This window comes from Pecten maximus, chromosome 8, assembly GCF_902652985.1.
Source record: "Pecten maximus chromosome 8, xPecMax1.1, whole genome shotgun sequence".
In the NCBI taxonomy this organism is placed as follows: domain Eukaryota; kingdom Metazoa; phylum Mollusca; class Bivalvia; order Pectinida; family Pectinidae; genus Pecten; species Pecten maximus.
In genome coordinates, this window is record NC_047022.1 from 42494257 (window position 1) to 42511866 (window position 17610).

General features: G+C 34.6%; 2 protein-coding genes across 6 annotated transcripts in view; one reads left to right on the forward strand and one right to left on the reverse strand.

The window, feature by feature from the left end:
- Positions 1-1159: 1159 nt before the first annotated feature.
- On the reverse strand, positions 1160-15279 carry LOC117333572 (DNA repair protein RAD51 homolog 3-like). Of its 3 annotated transcripts, none has more exons than XM_033892922.1 (8): positions 15021-15279; positions 7772-7931; positions 6104-6344; positions 4852-5012; positions 4354-4484; positions 3367-3498; positions 2923-3114; positions 1160-1913 (listed from the first exon to the last, which is right to left on the reverse strand). In XM_033892922.1, the coding sequence occupies exons 2-8, from the start codon at positions 7893-7895 to the stop codon at positions 1812-1814; spliced, it is 1083 nt and encodes a 360-aa protein (XP_033748813.1). In that variant the 5' UTR covers positions 7896-7931; positions 15021-15279; the 3' UTR covers positions 1160-1811. The 3 variants fall into 3 exon arrangements, with proteins under 3 accessions (XP_033748813.1, XP_033748814.1, XP_033748815.1); XM_033892923.1 differs by having other exon boundaries at positions 15011-15279; XM_033892924.1 differs by lacking the exons at positions 7772-7931; positions 15021-15279 and adding an exon at positions 7716-7725.
- LOC117333571 (protein phosphatase 1F-like) overlaps positions 15279-17610 on the forward strand; it is a 38572-nt gene continuing 36240 nt past the window's right edge. For all 3 annotated transcript variants that reach the window (XR_004533932.1, XR_004533933.1, XM_033892921.1), the window contains exon 1: positions 15279-15478. Coding sequence is in view for 1 of the 3 variants with exons in the window: in XM_033892921.1 (XP_033748812.1) it covers positions 15303-15478 (176 nt within the window). In the remaining 2 variants the exon portion in view is untranslated. The remainder of the gene's footprint in view (positions 15479-17610) is intronic.

Sequence of the window (17610 nt, forward strand, 5' to 3'; positions counted from 1 at the left end):
TATCAATGTTGACAATAAACAATGACCAACAATAGATAAATTTCTCTAGGACAACAAATGCGATGATTCAACAGTTGTTTGCATAAGAATCATGTTGGACTTTGTGTTGCAGATACCACTTTGGTTAAAAACAATGTACAATGTAGATAAGTACTTATTTTTGACATATGATAATTTGACTAGTAGTTGTTTTGAAGATAAATCTGACAGTATGAAATCTGACTCCATTTACAGTCTCACATTTCCAACTTTAGCTTTATAACCAGGTTGAATGATTCCTGGTAGTGTAATCCTCCAATATTATCATTGTGGCTACTGTCTACAAAATTTCTACAAGTGTATACTGTAATATTGGCAGGAGGAATTTATTTTCTATATTTTTGGTCGTTTAATATAGAAAGAAAAATAAATATCCATTTAACAAAATGTATCAAATTGTTTACTGCAGAATGTTAACAAGGTGTGATTTTGTGAACTTCAATGACCGCTCTGTCCGAGTGGCACAACCAGGAAATACCAACCCGGTAAAATTTAACAACTATACAGTACTAAAGTTATTCAAATTATTTAAAAACTTTCAACATTTAAGATTTAGGAATCACCTGCAAATGTCATATCCAAAGCTGTAAATCAGATGTTAAACAAGAGGCCCTGTATTGCTCACCTAGTTATTTGAGCAAACATTTCAAAGATAAAACAAAGGAGCAGGAACTAAGACTTTCGGGGTAGAGAAAGACACCAGGGTCTATTTTTCAAAACACATTTGTTAATCTCTTGAAGCTCAGCCCCATCATTTGTATAATTTTTTGAATCCCAGCCACCTAGGGATGTTACCACTGAAATATAAATGTTGTACAATGCTTAGTTCTAGAGAAGAAGTCGTTAATATCAATATTACCAAATGGACCCCTTTTGGCCTCGCCTCGCAGGCCCCTGGGGAGTTATCCCTATTAATTGTATAAATTTGAATCCCAGCCACCTAGGGATGCTTCCTGCAAAATTTGGTTAAATTCTGATCATTGGTTAAGAATAAGAAGTCAATTGGTAATGGACAGATGCCTTGGGCCTTTTGACCAGGTGAACAAAAAGGAATTTTATCACTTTGTGTAATACATAAGGTATCTCTCGATATTACCAATAAAAAAAAAAAAAAAAAAAATTGATTTCTATTAAATTTTAATATTTCAATCAACATGGAATAACATAAACAGTACTCATCAACAAAGTAACATACAGGCAGTGGATTCACATAGACATGCTCCACTCTATATAGCTCCACTCTATATAGCACCACTCTATATAGCTCCACTCTATATTAGCTCCACTCTATATAGCACCACATGATGACCATCCGACAGGTGAGCTATGCAGTTATACATACGTAATTCATCAGAGAAAAAAGAAATTGTTTCAGGGTTTACTGCATGTACACAAGCATTTGCATAAAGCCAAAAAGTGTCCAGGCCCGACATTTCATGTTGACCTTGACAAATAACTTTGACTTTGAAACCGAGAAGCGCCAAAATACATGATTTTGTGAACCCATCAGCGGTTAAAACATAATTTTAAGAACCTATTGGAGGTTAACACATGCTTTTATCAACCAATCAGAGGTTTGTAATATTGCAGAGGTTATTACAAGGTTTGTCTTTCATTATAAAACAGTTATTTCTCAGGAGTTGTCAGAATTATTTTCTTTCAAACTTATCTGCTTTATTAAATAAAAGACATCTGATTTCCTCATTCATGTTATGTAGCATATACCTTACTCATGACAAGTTTGAATTGAAGAATAAGAGTTCTGGGTGTTGTCACGTTATTCTTTGCCGTTTCGTTGGATTTTCATCTGTATTTAGTTCTTCATTATCATCGTTGTTCTCCTCTTCTGTAACAACATCACGGATTCCTCCCATCTGGAAAAATATTTGATCAATAACTAATTAATAGAATCAACATTTTGTATATAACTATGAAGGATCACTACAACAATTTGTATATAAATAAGAAGGATCACTACAATTTGTATATAAATACAAAGGATCACAAAAGGGATACAAATCTCAAGTGGACTTTGACCTTTAACTCCATCAGTGACCTTGACCACTGTATGATGTTGGTACAATATCATGTTGACCCCTGTTTATGATATTGATATTATAGGTGAGCGTATATTTATACAGGGGGTGCTGATAATCACTGTCATATCAGTTATAGGTGAAATAGTTGTTTGTGTGATGTGTTAATCAACTCATTACCAAATAATGAAAGCTGTAATCTCTCATATACTTGTCTGATAAAATTGATTGTGAAAGTCAAAGGGACATTTGGTCTGATGTTTAAAGAAGTGTACAAAGATGTGGTAAGAGACACAAGCCCCTGTGTCTGTGTCAGGGAAATAAGTATAACATACTTACTGCCAGTGTCTCAGCAAAGTATGACCTTGACCTAAGTAGTGTTAATTACCATGACTTAGTGTGGCACTAAAGTTTTTGCATGCGAGAGAGATTGTATAGCCAGACTTACTGACCATTATCTCTGTATAGTATGACCTTGACCTTAGAAGCATTAAATACTGTAACTTGGTTTTGGGAAATTGGTACAGCCAGGTTTACTGCCAATGTCTCTATGTAAAGTATGACTTTGATTTAACATTTTTAAACAGTGACTTGTTTGGATTCACTGTGTGAAGGAGATTTGTTCAGCAAGGTTTACTGTCGGTTCATTGTCTGTAAAGTATGGAGCTTAGGCCTCTCTATGTGAGGGAAAATTTGAACAGCCAGGTTTACTGCCAATGTCTCTCTGTAAAGTGCGACCTTGAGTTGACCTTAAGAATTGGGCCTCTCTGTTTGAAGGAGAATTGTAGTCAGATTTACTTCCAATGTCTCTGTAAAGTACGACCTTGACCTTAGAATTGTTATTTACCGTGACTTGGTATAGGACTCGAGCCTCTCTGTGTGACGGAGATTTATACAGCCAGGCATACCGCTTCTGTCCCTCCCAATACAGAATCACCCGGATAGTACTCGCGTGACCCCAACTCTCTCCCAAGGCTGGCACCAGCTGTGAGGCTTCACCCAATCGCACTTTCGTAGTCATCTGATTGGTCAGGACAACCTGTGACAGGATAAAAGTGAGTGACAAAACAATAACAAAGCCAGTAAACAAGCTGGCTGAACAGGATTAAAATGCTTAAAGGTAAAATGAGGACTATTTTGTGTCTGTATTCACTTAAAAAGGCTGTAATGTGTCTTTTTAACACTTAAGCATGAATTCGGAAGGGCGAGTTTAAGTATGGGCTATGTTGATTATGAAACATGAAATACATGATACTAGTAAGTCCCTGGATATGAAAATATTTTTTCTTACCGCAAGTTGGTAGGTGGTTGCCAGTTTGATGAGATTCTGAGCTGTGGAGGTAAGTAGGCGTGTCCTCAGGGACATATCATCAAAGTCGTGACGAAAGTGAAAGGCCACACTATCTACAATCACAAGTCGCACCTACAACATAAAAATACCAATAACAGTTAATTTCATCTGAAGTTAGATTACCATAAATCAGGATATTTTTGGCACCTGGCATGAAAGCGCTAAAATTTAACACCCAAATTATAACATTGTTGGTATTGAAATGGAAAATACTCAGGATGCAGCATTTATCAGCATGGTTGTTAGGTTAAGTGCTTTAATTTGTGTTTCATAAACTGAATCATTTTGTTATTCTCCAAAACAGGCATGATTTATAAAATTTTAAGCTTTTTGTTTTGAATGCTGTTTGAGAAGACATAAGCACTACTCATACTAAGTTTTCATAGATTTGTTAGTTCTTTGTTCGATCAGCCAGAATGTCAAATATCATATACAGGTTTGCTGACACTCGCAATGCCCATGAATATTTTATACAAAATGCTGTTTGTCACAGTGGATCTGTGTGAATTAAGTGTCATGAGTTCAAAAGCAATCATTATATTTTTTAAACTGAAACCTGCAAGTGTGATTTAATTTGAAGATAGATTAATAAAGGCCGAGTTTGATGTGGTGTAAAGGGATGACCATGATAAAAATTGATCTCGGAGGAAATACAACAAAATCAGTGTGGCAACATGGAGATAAGAATCCACTAATAGTTGACAGTATGTCAGTCATATCCCTTCAAGCTAATAGAGAGTGGCCCTGATCTAGATATAACCATGGTTTGGTTTTATACCTTGTTAATTACATTATAAAAGATTAATCAACTGAAATACTGTATTAAAACAGGAGAAATACCAGCATATTTGTTTATATGGGATTTATTGCACCCACAAATAATTTATTTCATACAGTTGCACTTGTCAACAATGTCTGAAAACTAACTTTTGAATGATGTTTGACAAAGTCAGGTAAGAGGTGAATGGTGGCCAGTAGTTCTATGTAGTCATGACAGCGATAGTAATGTATCCGTGACAACACATTCTCCGGGGTGAACCCTTGTAAGTCATCAGAATCTGTGAATAAGGAACACACAACAGATACTTATATGCAGACTCACTCTTAAAAAAAAAGAAAGAAAAAAAAAAAGAAAAAGAAAAAAAGAAGGATTCTGAGTAAACACTATCATTTATCATCACTTGCAAAAAAAAAAGTTATCTTATTAATTCCATTACAAAGATTTAAACTTCAATTTACTTTAATGCATTCTCAAATATTTCACTCTTATTTGGCTTATTATGTGAAAAATGACATAAAAAGTATTTCTATTTAAAAGTCATTGTTATCCATACAACTTTGACAAACACTGTTTATTCAAACACACGCAAATATTGTGAATTCAAAACACTTCAATTATGAAATTTTATTTAATGTAGAAGTTACCTTGTTCACCTCCAGCAATTTGTTTACAGTGTTCCACTGATGCAGTGACAATGTCAACGAGGCGCTCCACAATAAAGCTACCCTCCGTGTCTATGTACACAACCTCTGCCTCTAGGCCTCCCAGGCACTCGGGTATCTGTGCATCTACAGCCAGCTGCATACTAGTATTAGAGACCAGGATATAATATTAATATCTTATATCTAATGATACCCAAGGTCATATTGGGATGTAGAATAATACCCAAGGTCATATCGGAGATGTAGAATGATGCCAAAGGTCATACTAGAGATGTGGACTGATACCCAAGGTCATATTGGGATGTAGAATAATACCCAAGGTCATATCGAAGATGTAGAATGATACCCAAGGTCATACTAGAGATGTCGACTGATACCCAAGGTCATATTGGGATGTAGAATAATACCCAAGGTCATATCGGAGATGTAGAATGATGCCAAAGGTCATATGAGGGATGTTGACTGATACTCAAGGTCACATTGAGGATGTGGACTGATACCCAAGGTCATATTAGGGATGTAGAATGATGCCAAAGGTAATATTAGGGATGTGGACTGATACCCAAGGTCATATTAGGGATGTAGAATGATACCCAAGGTCATATTGGGGATGTGGACTGATACTCAAGGTCACATTGAGGATGTGGACCGATACCCAAGGTCATATTAGGGATGTAGAATGATACCCAAGGTCATATTGGGGATGTGGACTGATACCCAAGGTCATATTGGGGATGTGGACCGATACCCAAGGTCATATTGGGGATGTGGACTGATACCCAAGGTCACATTGAGGATGTGGACTGATACCCAAGGTCATATTGGAGATGTGGAATGATACCCAAGGTCATATTAGGGATGTTGACTGATACTCAAGGTCACATTGAGGATGTGGACTGATACCCAAGGTCATATTGGGGATGTGGACTGATACCCAAAGTTATACTGGAGATGTAGTATGATGCCAAAGGTCATATGGGGATGTGGACTGATACCCAAGGTCATACTGGAGATGTGGAATGATACCCAAGGTCATACTGGAGATGTGGAATAATACCCAAGGTCATATTGTGGATGTGGACTGATACCTAGTGTCAAGAGACACACATCAATTCAATGTAACTTATATGTAGCTGTGGAATAAGATAAACCTGAGGTCATAGTGGAAATGTACAAGAATTATAACACCACCTACCAAAAGTTATTATTTTGTCAGATATCATATATAGTTTACCATATTTGAGTTTTGCCTGTGCCAGGAGCACCACAGAACTCGGTGATCTTGCAGAGTGGAATTCCACCGCCCAACATGTTGTCTAGCCGTTCGGAGAATGTTACAATGTAGGGAAGTGATTGTTCCTGTTTCAGAATGTCTAGTGCTGACTTGTCTACATGACCAGAGTTATCTCCCTTCCCATCTGTTCCCAGCACCAGCTTTAAAATGTCCAGTGATTCTTCCATACCAATGCCAGTCTCTGAAAGATGTGTGATATATTGATAAATAGTACAAATTGAATTTGAATGAATGTAATTAACTTTTTTAATTTGTTTGCTTCATAAACTGTTACCTTTATTTGTCGAGTTCAAACAAAACTGTTACATTTGTTGAGTTCAGATGGCTTATGTCTTTCAATGAATTCAGACAAAACCGTTATCTTTGCAGATTTCAGACAAAACTGTTACCTTTGTAACAAAACTGTTCAGACAAATCTGTTACCTTTGTTGAGTTCAAATTGTTACCATTACTAAGTTCAGACAAAACTGTTACCTTTGCAGAGTTCAGACAAAACTGTTACCTTTTCTGAGTTCAGACAAAACTGTTACCATTGTAACAAAACTGTTCAGACAAAACTGTTACCTTGACTGAGTTCAGAAAAACTGTTACCTTTACTGAGTTCAGACAAACTGTTACCTTTACTGAGTTCAGACAAACTGTTACCTTTACTGAGTTCAGACAAAACTGTTACCTTTTTGCTGAGTTCAGACAAACTGTTACCTTTACTGAGTTCAGACAAACTGTTACCTTTACTGAGTTCAGACAAAACTGTTACCTTTACTGAGTTCAGACAAAACTGTTACCTTTACTGAGTTCAGACAAAACTGTTACCTTTGCTGAGTTCAGACAAACTGTTACCTTTACTGAGTTCAGACAAAACTGTTACCTTTACTGAGTTCAGACAAAACTGTTACCTTTTTGCTGAGTTTAGACAAACTGTTACCTTTGCTGAGTTCAGACAAACTGTTAACTTCGTCGAGTTCAGACAAACTGTTACCTTTGCTGAGTTCAGACAAAACTGTTAACTTCGTTGAGTTCAGACAAACTGTTACCTTTACTGAGTTCAGACAAAACTGTTAACTTTGCTGAGTTCAGACAAACTGTTAACTTTGCTGAGTTCAGACAAACTGTTACCTTTGCTGAGTTCAGACAAACTGTTACTTTTACTGAGTTCAGACAAACTGTTACCTTTACTGAGTTCAGACAAACTGTTACCTTTGCTGAGTTCAGACAAACTGTTACCTTTACTGAGTTCAGACAAACTGTTAACTTCGTTGAGTTCAGACAAACTGTTACCTTTACTGAGTTCAGACAAAACTGTTACCTTTACTGAGTTCAGACAAACTGTTACCTTTACTGAGTTCAGACAAAACTGTTACCTTTGCTGAGTTCAGACAAACTGTTAACTTTGCTGAGTTCAGACAAACTGTTACCTTTGCTGAGTTCAGACAAACTGTTAACTTTGCTGAGTTCAGACAAAACTGTTACCTTTGCTGAGTTCAGACAAACTGTTACCTTTACTGAGTTCAGACAAACTGTTACCTTTACTGAGTTCAGACAAAACTGTTACCTTTACTGAGTTCAGACAAAACTGTTAACTTTGCTGAGTTCAGACAAAACTGTTACCTTTGCTGAGTTCAGATGGTTTCATGCCCTTCATATCCTCAACAATGAGAAATCCTGCTGCAGCCAGTTTTGTCTTATGTACAGGAGCTATTGGAAAGCTACTCAGCTCCCTCTGTGTCTGCATAATGGTCAGATAGCACAGCTTGTCTGCTTCATGTGTCTGCAAGTATGATTAATGCATTTGAAAATAAAAGATACATGTATATATACTTATTACCTAATTACCACTTCCAACTTATTAACATATAGTCATATACTGCAGCTCTCAAAGTGGCGCCTTAAATTCACCATTAGTGACCAGTTATTGACCTATAAGGCGCTTGCAGGGATCAATCTAGGGATTTTTTACTACCGTTTATGGGTAGTTCCCCTCAGGATTTTGTTCCATTTCCCCCCTCAAACTTCTGTTAAATTCACTGAAATATTGTATTTTCCCTCATTTTTATGGCAATAACATTCCCATATACTCCAGATTTGCTTTCCTAATTAACCATTTGCTGTTTTACTTGAAAAATGTGTTTTTAAAGCAAATAACTGAAACTTCGAGATTTTTAAATTTCCCCTTTTCAGAACTGATTTTCCCCTATGGTCCAAAAAGGATAGTTTCCCCTAAATTCTAGATTAATCCCTGGCTTGCAAAGGCCACTGAAAAATTGAATAAATTTGCGATTTGGTTAATCTCTCAAAGGTTGCAGTAAATGCTAAAATCATTTAAATGATGTTCACAATCGAAAAAGTTACAAAGAGATGTTATACTGTATTAAAGAATTAAAAGATTTTTTTAAAGTTAAGACAACTTGGCCCGGGCAACTAACTTTTCCAATTGGCACCTAGATTTTTTGACTTGGTAGCCAAATAGGCCACATGGTAAAAATATCCACTTTGAGCCCTGTACTGTGAACATTAGTTGCATCTTCTATGAAATCAACCAGCGAGTACAAAAATCACTTTACTACTTATGAATTTAATTTGACTAAAACAGAATATCTTCAGTACTTCTAGTCTATTAAAAACTTAGTCAAAATAGTGACTAACTGATCGTACATAATTCATTAACAAGAAAAGATATATCACGCCTCATTCATATATTCTATATAACATATCACATTATAATTGGGAAATAAGTTAGTGTTTCGCACACTTGTAATCTCATGATCAGCTCAATCCTAGGGTGTACCTAATGAGTGACCAGGGAGTAATGAGTGTCCAGGGAGATACTTTTCACGCCCAGGAATTCGTTAATGAAGATTTTTTGAAATTTTTTTCTGTAACGTACATATTGTCCCATTATCTACCACCATGTAAAATCTCACTTCGATCGGACCAGTGCATATTATTAAAATGCACCGATGAAGTTGCAGTGCAGCGTGCACTCGGGTGTCCCGGGCGTATTTTACACGCCCAGGAAGTCGTTGATTTAAATTTTTTGATTATTTTTTCTGAAACATACAGATTAAACCTTTATCTAACATCATGCAAAATTTCACTTCGATCGGACGTGTGCATAATACAAAATTTTACCATTAATCTTACGAAGTTACGATGAAATTGTCCTGTATTTCGGCTGCGGTCAGCACGTGAGTGTCCAGGGCGTATTTTTCACGCCCAGGAAGTCGTCGATTTATATTTTTTGATTATTTTTTCTGAAACATACATATTATACCTTTATCTAACATCGTGCAAAATTTAACTTCGATCGGACGAGTGCATAATACTAAATTTTACCATTAAATCTTACGATGTTACGATGAAGTTGCCCTGTATTACGGCTGCGGTTGGCACATGAGTGTCCAGGGAGGTTTTTACACGCCCAGGAAGCCGTTGATTTATATTTTTTATTATTATTTCTGTAACATACAGATTATACCTTTATATAACACCATGCAAAATGTCATTGCGATCGGACGAGTGCATAATACTAAATTTTACCATTAAATCATACGAAGTAGTGTACTCCAAGGATTGGAAGGGAAGTAACTCTATTGTTAAAATAAGAATGTTACCAGACTGCGATGAGGACGCGGTTCTACAAAGAGTCCATTATTTATTTATTTTATAACGAGTATAACTAATATATTGGCTATATGTAACACATTTACTTTATTTTTTTGACTCTCCATAATTTTATTTTATTTCTTAACACTAAGATATTGTTTATGATAAAGTTTTTCAAGTATAAAATCAGAATATACTATTTGGAATAATTTCCTCACTTTGCATTAAAACATTATTTATTTGATTATAGATGAAGATGTAATTTATTATAAAACTTATATTATGTGTATTTTGTACTGAATAATGTCACAATGTTTGATGATGATTTAATATCTTAACCAATTTCTGCATTGTACTTTGCATAATAGTTATTGTTGTAACTCATAATTGATTCATCTATATTCATGTACCGGTATTATTTTTTATGATATTTATTTATTAAATGTTTGATAATAACTTAATATCTTAACCAATTCATGCATTTTAATTTGCATAGTAATTATTGTAAGTCATGATCTATTCATCTTTATTAATGTATTATTTTTTATGATATTTTTTTATTGAATGCCTTTACATGAGTTATATATACTTACTGTTTTAGACTTTTAGTTAATTTTTGTTGTTGTTAGTTACTTAGTTATTGATAAATTGTTCAATTGGATATTTATATAATTACATTTTTTAATAAACTGCTGTAAAACTATTCTAATGTGAAAAATTCTGACAGGATTGCCTGATAATAATGCTATGTACAGTGTGATTTTTGTTTTTAATATGCAGCATTATTTCTTTTAACAGTATAAATATAGGAGATAGGTACATATAAAGTTAAATGACTGCATCGGGAAAGATCACGACATATAAATGTTTGGAATGAATTCAAATATACTTGATCGATTAGAAGAAAAAACATTTTTAATATTATATGGATAAATGGAGCATTTTGGATTAAGTTTTTTTATTATAGGAAAATAGTATGAAAAGAAGGGGTTGGGGGATAGGAAGTGATGATTAGTCGAATCTTCCCGACCTACTCAAGAAGTTTTGCACAACTTTGGCGATTTTTACATTGTCAGTTGAGGAGATATTCGTGTCACCATTGCAAAGTATATTTACATTAACAGGACCGTACCAGGTTAAATCAGCAATAAGAGTTCCTCTTAACTTCCTCCTTTGTCATTAAGAAATAAAATTTAGAATCATAACAGTAATTTAGAAAGTCAGCATTCACTGTTTTGTCATGATTATAAAGTTTTTGATGTTCTTGGTTATAAAAGATATATTTGCCTAAAAAATGGGATTCTGTTTCAACGTCGTAAGAATTAAAGTATACAAGTAAATTAAAACAAATACATGTACACATATGTAGATGTTTCTTTCGTGTAAGTATATTATTTATTTTTTTTCTCTCTCATTTCAAACATTGATTGTTAACACAGCAAGGAAGTATAAGTACAAGTAGTACAACATAGAAAATGATACATTAATGTATTAAATAAAGGTATTAGACAACAGACTTTTAAGAGAAATTAAAGGAAGAAAAAAAATCATATCTAACAAATGACTCTTTTGAAATGCTGTATATTATAATCATATAAATTAGAGAGTTTGAAATCTGAAATGAAATACAAATAAAACAGTCAACTGGCATTGGAAACTGTCCTATATCCAATAAACAGTTCTTCAAAATCTATTTCAAAGTTTGAAACTCGAAATGAAATACTGATAAAAACTTGTTGATATAATGATATAATGATAAAAAGAACGTGCATATGGGATAAGAATGTGAAATGGCATCGAAAACTGTATGAAATAAATGTTTTACATGGAGTGTACAGAGGAGTCCGCGTGTAAAAAATATTATAATCTGTCAAAATGTATTGCAGTATTTCAAAGTTAGAGTCTGCAACCAAATTGTGAATCATGATACGAGATTCGTATCAAATAATAGAAAAAACGGTCGATGGATTTTAACTGAAATAAAAGGTGATAATTCGTGCCATTTCGGGAAGATAAATGTGTACAAGTTTGTACATGCAGGGACATACTATACTCCTACATTTGTTTAACCAAGGACAGATCAATTAAAAATCTTAAGTCCCTTATATCCAAAATAAAAAGGCCACTGATTTTATTTTTTATCCGACCATATTGGGCTGATACCTAGTGTGATTAGAACCATCTTCTTGGGATCTAGATAAACCCTACCCTACCACATTGTTCCGACAATAAACGATCAGTACCTCTAAAAACGGCCCTTTTCAAAGCCGACCTCTTCACGAAATGTGTTAAAAAATCTCGAAAATGCACAACTTAAATCGATAGAACTTACACTTCAAAAAGCCAATTGGTGGTATTACGTAGTCTTCAATAACAGTAATTGATGATTATTCACTCGGGCAACAAATGGTCATTTTTGTACACGTGTTGTTGCAGCAGTACAAGATGCAGAAAATTACATTTGGTAATAAGATGACTTGTTTTTTTCATGTTTCTGGTAGCAACAAAATATTCTTTTTATATTAGAATAGAAATAAGCAAACTGATGGTGAGGGACAAACAGCACGACACCTAATTTGTTAGTTACGTGACTCCGCCTACTGATGGCTTTCGTTACCTGTCACTCGTCTTCCATTGAACACAAGTGAGGCGGAGACGCGGGTTAGTTGACAGCTAGACAGGCGCCAAAGTTATATAAACTAATCCAATTAGACTACACCGCAGGTGGGCGGAGTCACCGATAGATGATCTTTTTCACTTGACTCGGTCAATTATTGTTTTATAAAATATTAATGCATTTATTGATCACTTCGAAATTGTAAGAATGTATTCTTGGTTTTGATGAAATAATACGTTTTTATAATTATTTTATTTCAGGTATCAGATTTGGAATTCCACAATTGACATATTAGAGACGTGTACATAATTTGGTTTGATTTATTTTGTTTAACGTCCTATTAACAGCTAAGGTCATTTAAGGACAGCCTCCCGTGCGTGCGACATACATCCGTGTGGTGAGTGCGTATGTTTTGGGAGGCTGTGGTGTGTTCGTGTTAAGTCTCCTTGTGATAGGCTGGAACTTTTGCCGATTTATAGAAGAAACGCAGAGAATGTCTTTATTCTTCTCTACCAAAAATGGTATAGATATAAATGTTCTTTGTGACATCATGCCAGAAAGATTAGCAGAAATCCGTAATATTTTAGATTCCCATCATCTGAGACAACCTAACTTTCGATTAGAAAATATGCGTATTTCCTTCTTTCCGTCGTCCATCAAACTGGAACGATCCAGATATTAAAGGATTCGTCTACTTAGAAGAAGTTCATTAAAAGAAATATACCTAGGAAATGTCCAATAATAAAGGCATCTTGGTGTGTGGCTCCCGCATGTTAAAAATACTGCATAGCCGTTTGAAGAACCGTGCTAGCTCTCTTAACTATGAACTTTTCAGAGCAAATTTTAAAATTAATTCTCCTGATTATATGTGTGGTAATCCTTGAACGACCCTAAAGGTCCTTGGTTGTTTTTCTATTTACAATTTACATTGTTATAACCTTTCCGCAAAAATCAAACCTCCGACTTTCTCCTATTGGGCGAACCAGAATACGGGCATGTTAAATAAGTCTATAGCCGATTTTAATACATTTATCAGGTATGGCAACGGAGTTATAACGTTACAATTAATTCTATCATAATGCGTTATATTCTATTTGATTTGCAGGAGATTGATAAATAATTGCTAGATTAGCCGAACACGCGGGTTTGTCACTCATTAAAACTATTTATATTGTAAAAAAATAATGTTAGTATTTAACTTGGAATGTATGATTTTCGTATTTATTTTAGAACTCAAAGTTTACGATGTTATTAAACGTTCTAATTACGGAACTGAAACTGTAACTGAAGGAATAATCGTAACTGATGAAATAGTAAGTTTTTATTTGTATTTTATTCCGGGTTGCAATATGTTATATATCAATTAACAGGGACATGTCAAGTTGTTATGTAAACCAATACAATTACCGGTCACACCGCAGGTGGGCGGCGCTCCGGGATTAATTTGTCAGATCACAGGTAGATATAAAATGGCCTGGACAATGAAGTGATCACCTAAGGCTGGATTCAGTAACAAAATACAATAATATACACTCGTCCGATCGAAGTGAAATTTTGCATGGTGTTAGATAAATATATAATCTGTATGTTACAGAAAAAATAATAAAGAAATGTAAATTAACGGCTTCCTGGGCGTGTAAAAACCTCCCTGGACACTCATGTGCCAACCGCAGCCGTAATACAGGGCAACTTCATCGTAACTTCGTAAGATTTAATGGAAAAATTTAGTATTATGCAATCGCCTGATCGAAGTGAAATTTTGCACGATGTTAGATAAAAGTATAATCTGTATGTTACAGAAAAAATAATCAAGAAATATAAATCAACGACTTCCTGGGCTTGTACAAACCTCCCTGGTACTCATGTGCCGAGCGCAGCCGTAATACAGGCCATCTTCATCGTAACTTCGTAAGATTTAATGGCAAAATTTAGTATTATGCGATCGTCTGATCGAAGTGAAATTTTACACGATGTTAGATATAGGTATAATCTGTATGTTACCGAAAAAAAAATAAAAAAATCTTCAATAACGGCTTCCTGGGCGTGTCAAATACGCCCCGGACACTCAAATGCACGCTTTAATGCACCTTCAGTGGTGCATTTCCGTATTATAAAATCATTTGATCGAAGTGAAATTTTGCATGGTGTTAGATAATGATGTTATTAATATGTTACAGAAATTTTTTAAAAAAAATCTTCATTAACGAATTCCTGGGCGCGCCCGACACCCGAGTGCACGCTGCACTGCAACTTCAGAGGTGCATTTCCATATTATGTAATCATTCGATCGAAGTGAAATTTTGCATGGTGTTAGAAAATGGTCTCATAAGTATGTTACAGAAAAAATTATTAAAAAATCTTCATTAACGAATTCCTGGGCGTGCAAAATGTCCCTGGACACTCCCTGGTCACTCATTAGGTACACCGCAATCCTAATCTCCCGTAATGTTGACTTGACAGAGGGGTTGCTCTATAACTTAGATAATCTTATTGGTATTTCCAAAAATATAGCATGTTTGTCAACATCCCCTTCTAAATTGTCATTACAAATGTGCCCTGTCTGCTTGTATCTACAAAGAGATGTACAAATACAATTTAGTAGCATGTCACCGTAAAACTAAGCCTACTCTAGCTCACTCTGTATATTTCTCCGCGTCCATCTCATGATCCTTCGTCGATCTCAAGATGAAATGTTGGGCTAGTTCGAATACATGTTTGCTTATGATGCTGATTAAATGTTTCCCTTCTTTGTAACTATCATAGAGAACTAAACCATAAACCTAATATCACTAAAATTCATCCACCACCACTGTGAAATTCCCTCCAAAATGTCAAAATTGTAAACACACTTTACTGACGTCATCACTTTGTGTGCACAAAGCTGTATAAAAGCCATCGATGGCGTGACAACACTGAAGGATGGAGCGAGGAAGTGACTTAGGTTCCTTTCAGCGTTTCTTGGATAAATTCTGTCAAACTATTGCGGATGAAGGTGAAAGTGAAGATCTCCCAATCCGTCTGTTTAATCAGCGTTTGCTGACCGATGAGATTGAAGGAGAATGTCTTGAGTGGAGCCTTCGTTACTTGGATTCGCGGTAAGTTAGAGGATTATAACACTAACGGTACCTGGTTGTTTATGTATACAATGTATGGGGTCAGACCCAGATTAAGTAGTGGTTATCGAAGGTAATGTACACATTGATCATATTAAAGGATTTAAGTTTCCTTTCGCTGGTTTGTCAAATACAAAACTTATAAACAAGGACACAGAAAGTAAACTTGAACCGTAATTATGAGCAGGTGCCCGTTTTACTGTTTTATACATGCTGTATTATACCCATGTGTACACTTTATGTAGGCTTATGTACTAACTGCACGTAGTTCAACTATTATCGTATTACCAGTGACAGGATTGATTAAATGTCAGGAAGAGAGGTACAAGTAATATTTAAAAAAAAGAAGTGTGTGCCACCTTTGATTCATTTATAATAAATGATTAACAATAATCTTTATCGGAGATTTTTTCAAATATAAAGATAATTGTTGTTGTATTCATTGGACATCAGCATCTTTAATTTGTTTCATCAAATTTAATTTGCAACCTTAATTATAATGTATGATGATCGAACAAGAGTCTTAAATTTCTGTATACAATATTATTATTTATGTACCTGAGAAAAAAATAATATATAGATCTCTGAGTCTGATATGAAGGAACAGCCAAATGATGATATGACAAGAAGTCTTTGTGTGTATATTATATATATATGAAAAAAATTAGTCCATTACAACTGGAAAACTTTTTTTTATCAAAATTAGATAGTTCAGTAGCTCATTATTTTGAATCAACAAGTCTTATTATCAGGGTGATACTACATGTAGTTTGTTATGAGAACTAGTGTATTATTGGCAGTTTAATATACTGTATATCAATTTATTTATAGACATTTCTGACCTAATACATATTTTAAAAAATAGGTATTTTGTCAGGCTCCCCTATTCTCAATTGAAATGATTTCATATCTTAGCCAAATTATCAAAATTTGTAGTTTACTCATGAAAAAATCTCTCCCAATTCACTAATTTTCTTCCCAAATGAGACAGAAAGGCTCCACCCAAAACCAGTGAGAAAAAAACCCTGTTTGGTAATGTCTATATTAGTCCTTGATAAAATTCTTAACTTTAAAAAGTATAGTGTAAATCAAAAGGGGGTGTTTACACTAAATTTCAATGACAAAGGTAGATTTTTTTTTTTTTGTAATTTGATCAAAATTTAAATAAAATCTTGAACTGAAGTAAACAACTCTTGAGATATCTATGCTTAGCTTATGTAAATTGCAGATGTGATTTCTATTTGCATACCAGTAAATGTGTCTGCAGAATAACATGTCATTTTAATTGGATACATCTGTGTGATGTTGTGTGTATTGGTACATCCTAAACCGGGAAGGAGATGATATATAATACAGCTGTACATGTAGATAACATAAGACACCTTACAAACCATTATAACCTGTACATTATACGAATCTGTGTGATTTAAATCGAGTAGGCAGTCTCATATGATATTAGGTACACTATATATATATGATCTGCACTAAACACATTATTTTTTATAGTGTGTTCTCAAAAAGTCGGTCAGTTGCACAGGAAAAGCATTATAAACAGGATACTGTTTCAAATATCTTGTCCCACAACATCTCCACAACTGAAACAATCAGGCTTCATCAAACAAAATATGTATGTATCAAGGGTAACATTTGGACAGTTTAATTGCTGCTGCTTCCCTTTAAAAGAAAATTATATTTTCCCTTATGGAGACAAAATAGGAGTAATTTACATTTTTTATCAGATCTACAATCCCTGGCAATGATCCTTTGTGACTGATACCTGTACAATGTTACATCGTTAGTTTTCATCTAAATCTCGTGTAGGATGTATGAAGGATGGATAATTTAGGGTTAATATTGTAACAGAGCTTCATCATGATCAGGGTCATTGTAATTGGTCGTGTACAATACACAGAATAGTATTTGTAGTGTCTTGTTATAGGACCTGTCAAACTCTGGTGTTTATGAGAACTTAAATACAGTGGAGAAGTATGACAAGCTTATACACATGATCATGCTATTAATGATAATTTCCTGATTCCTGGCATCTGTTTAGCAGACTCTTTACTCCATATCAGTAAGAGATAAGGATACAATGGCAACACCACCGATTCCCA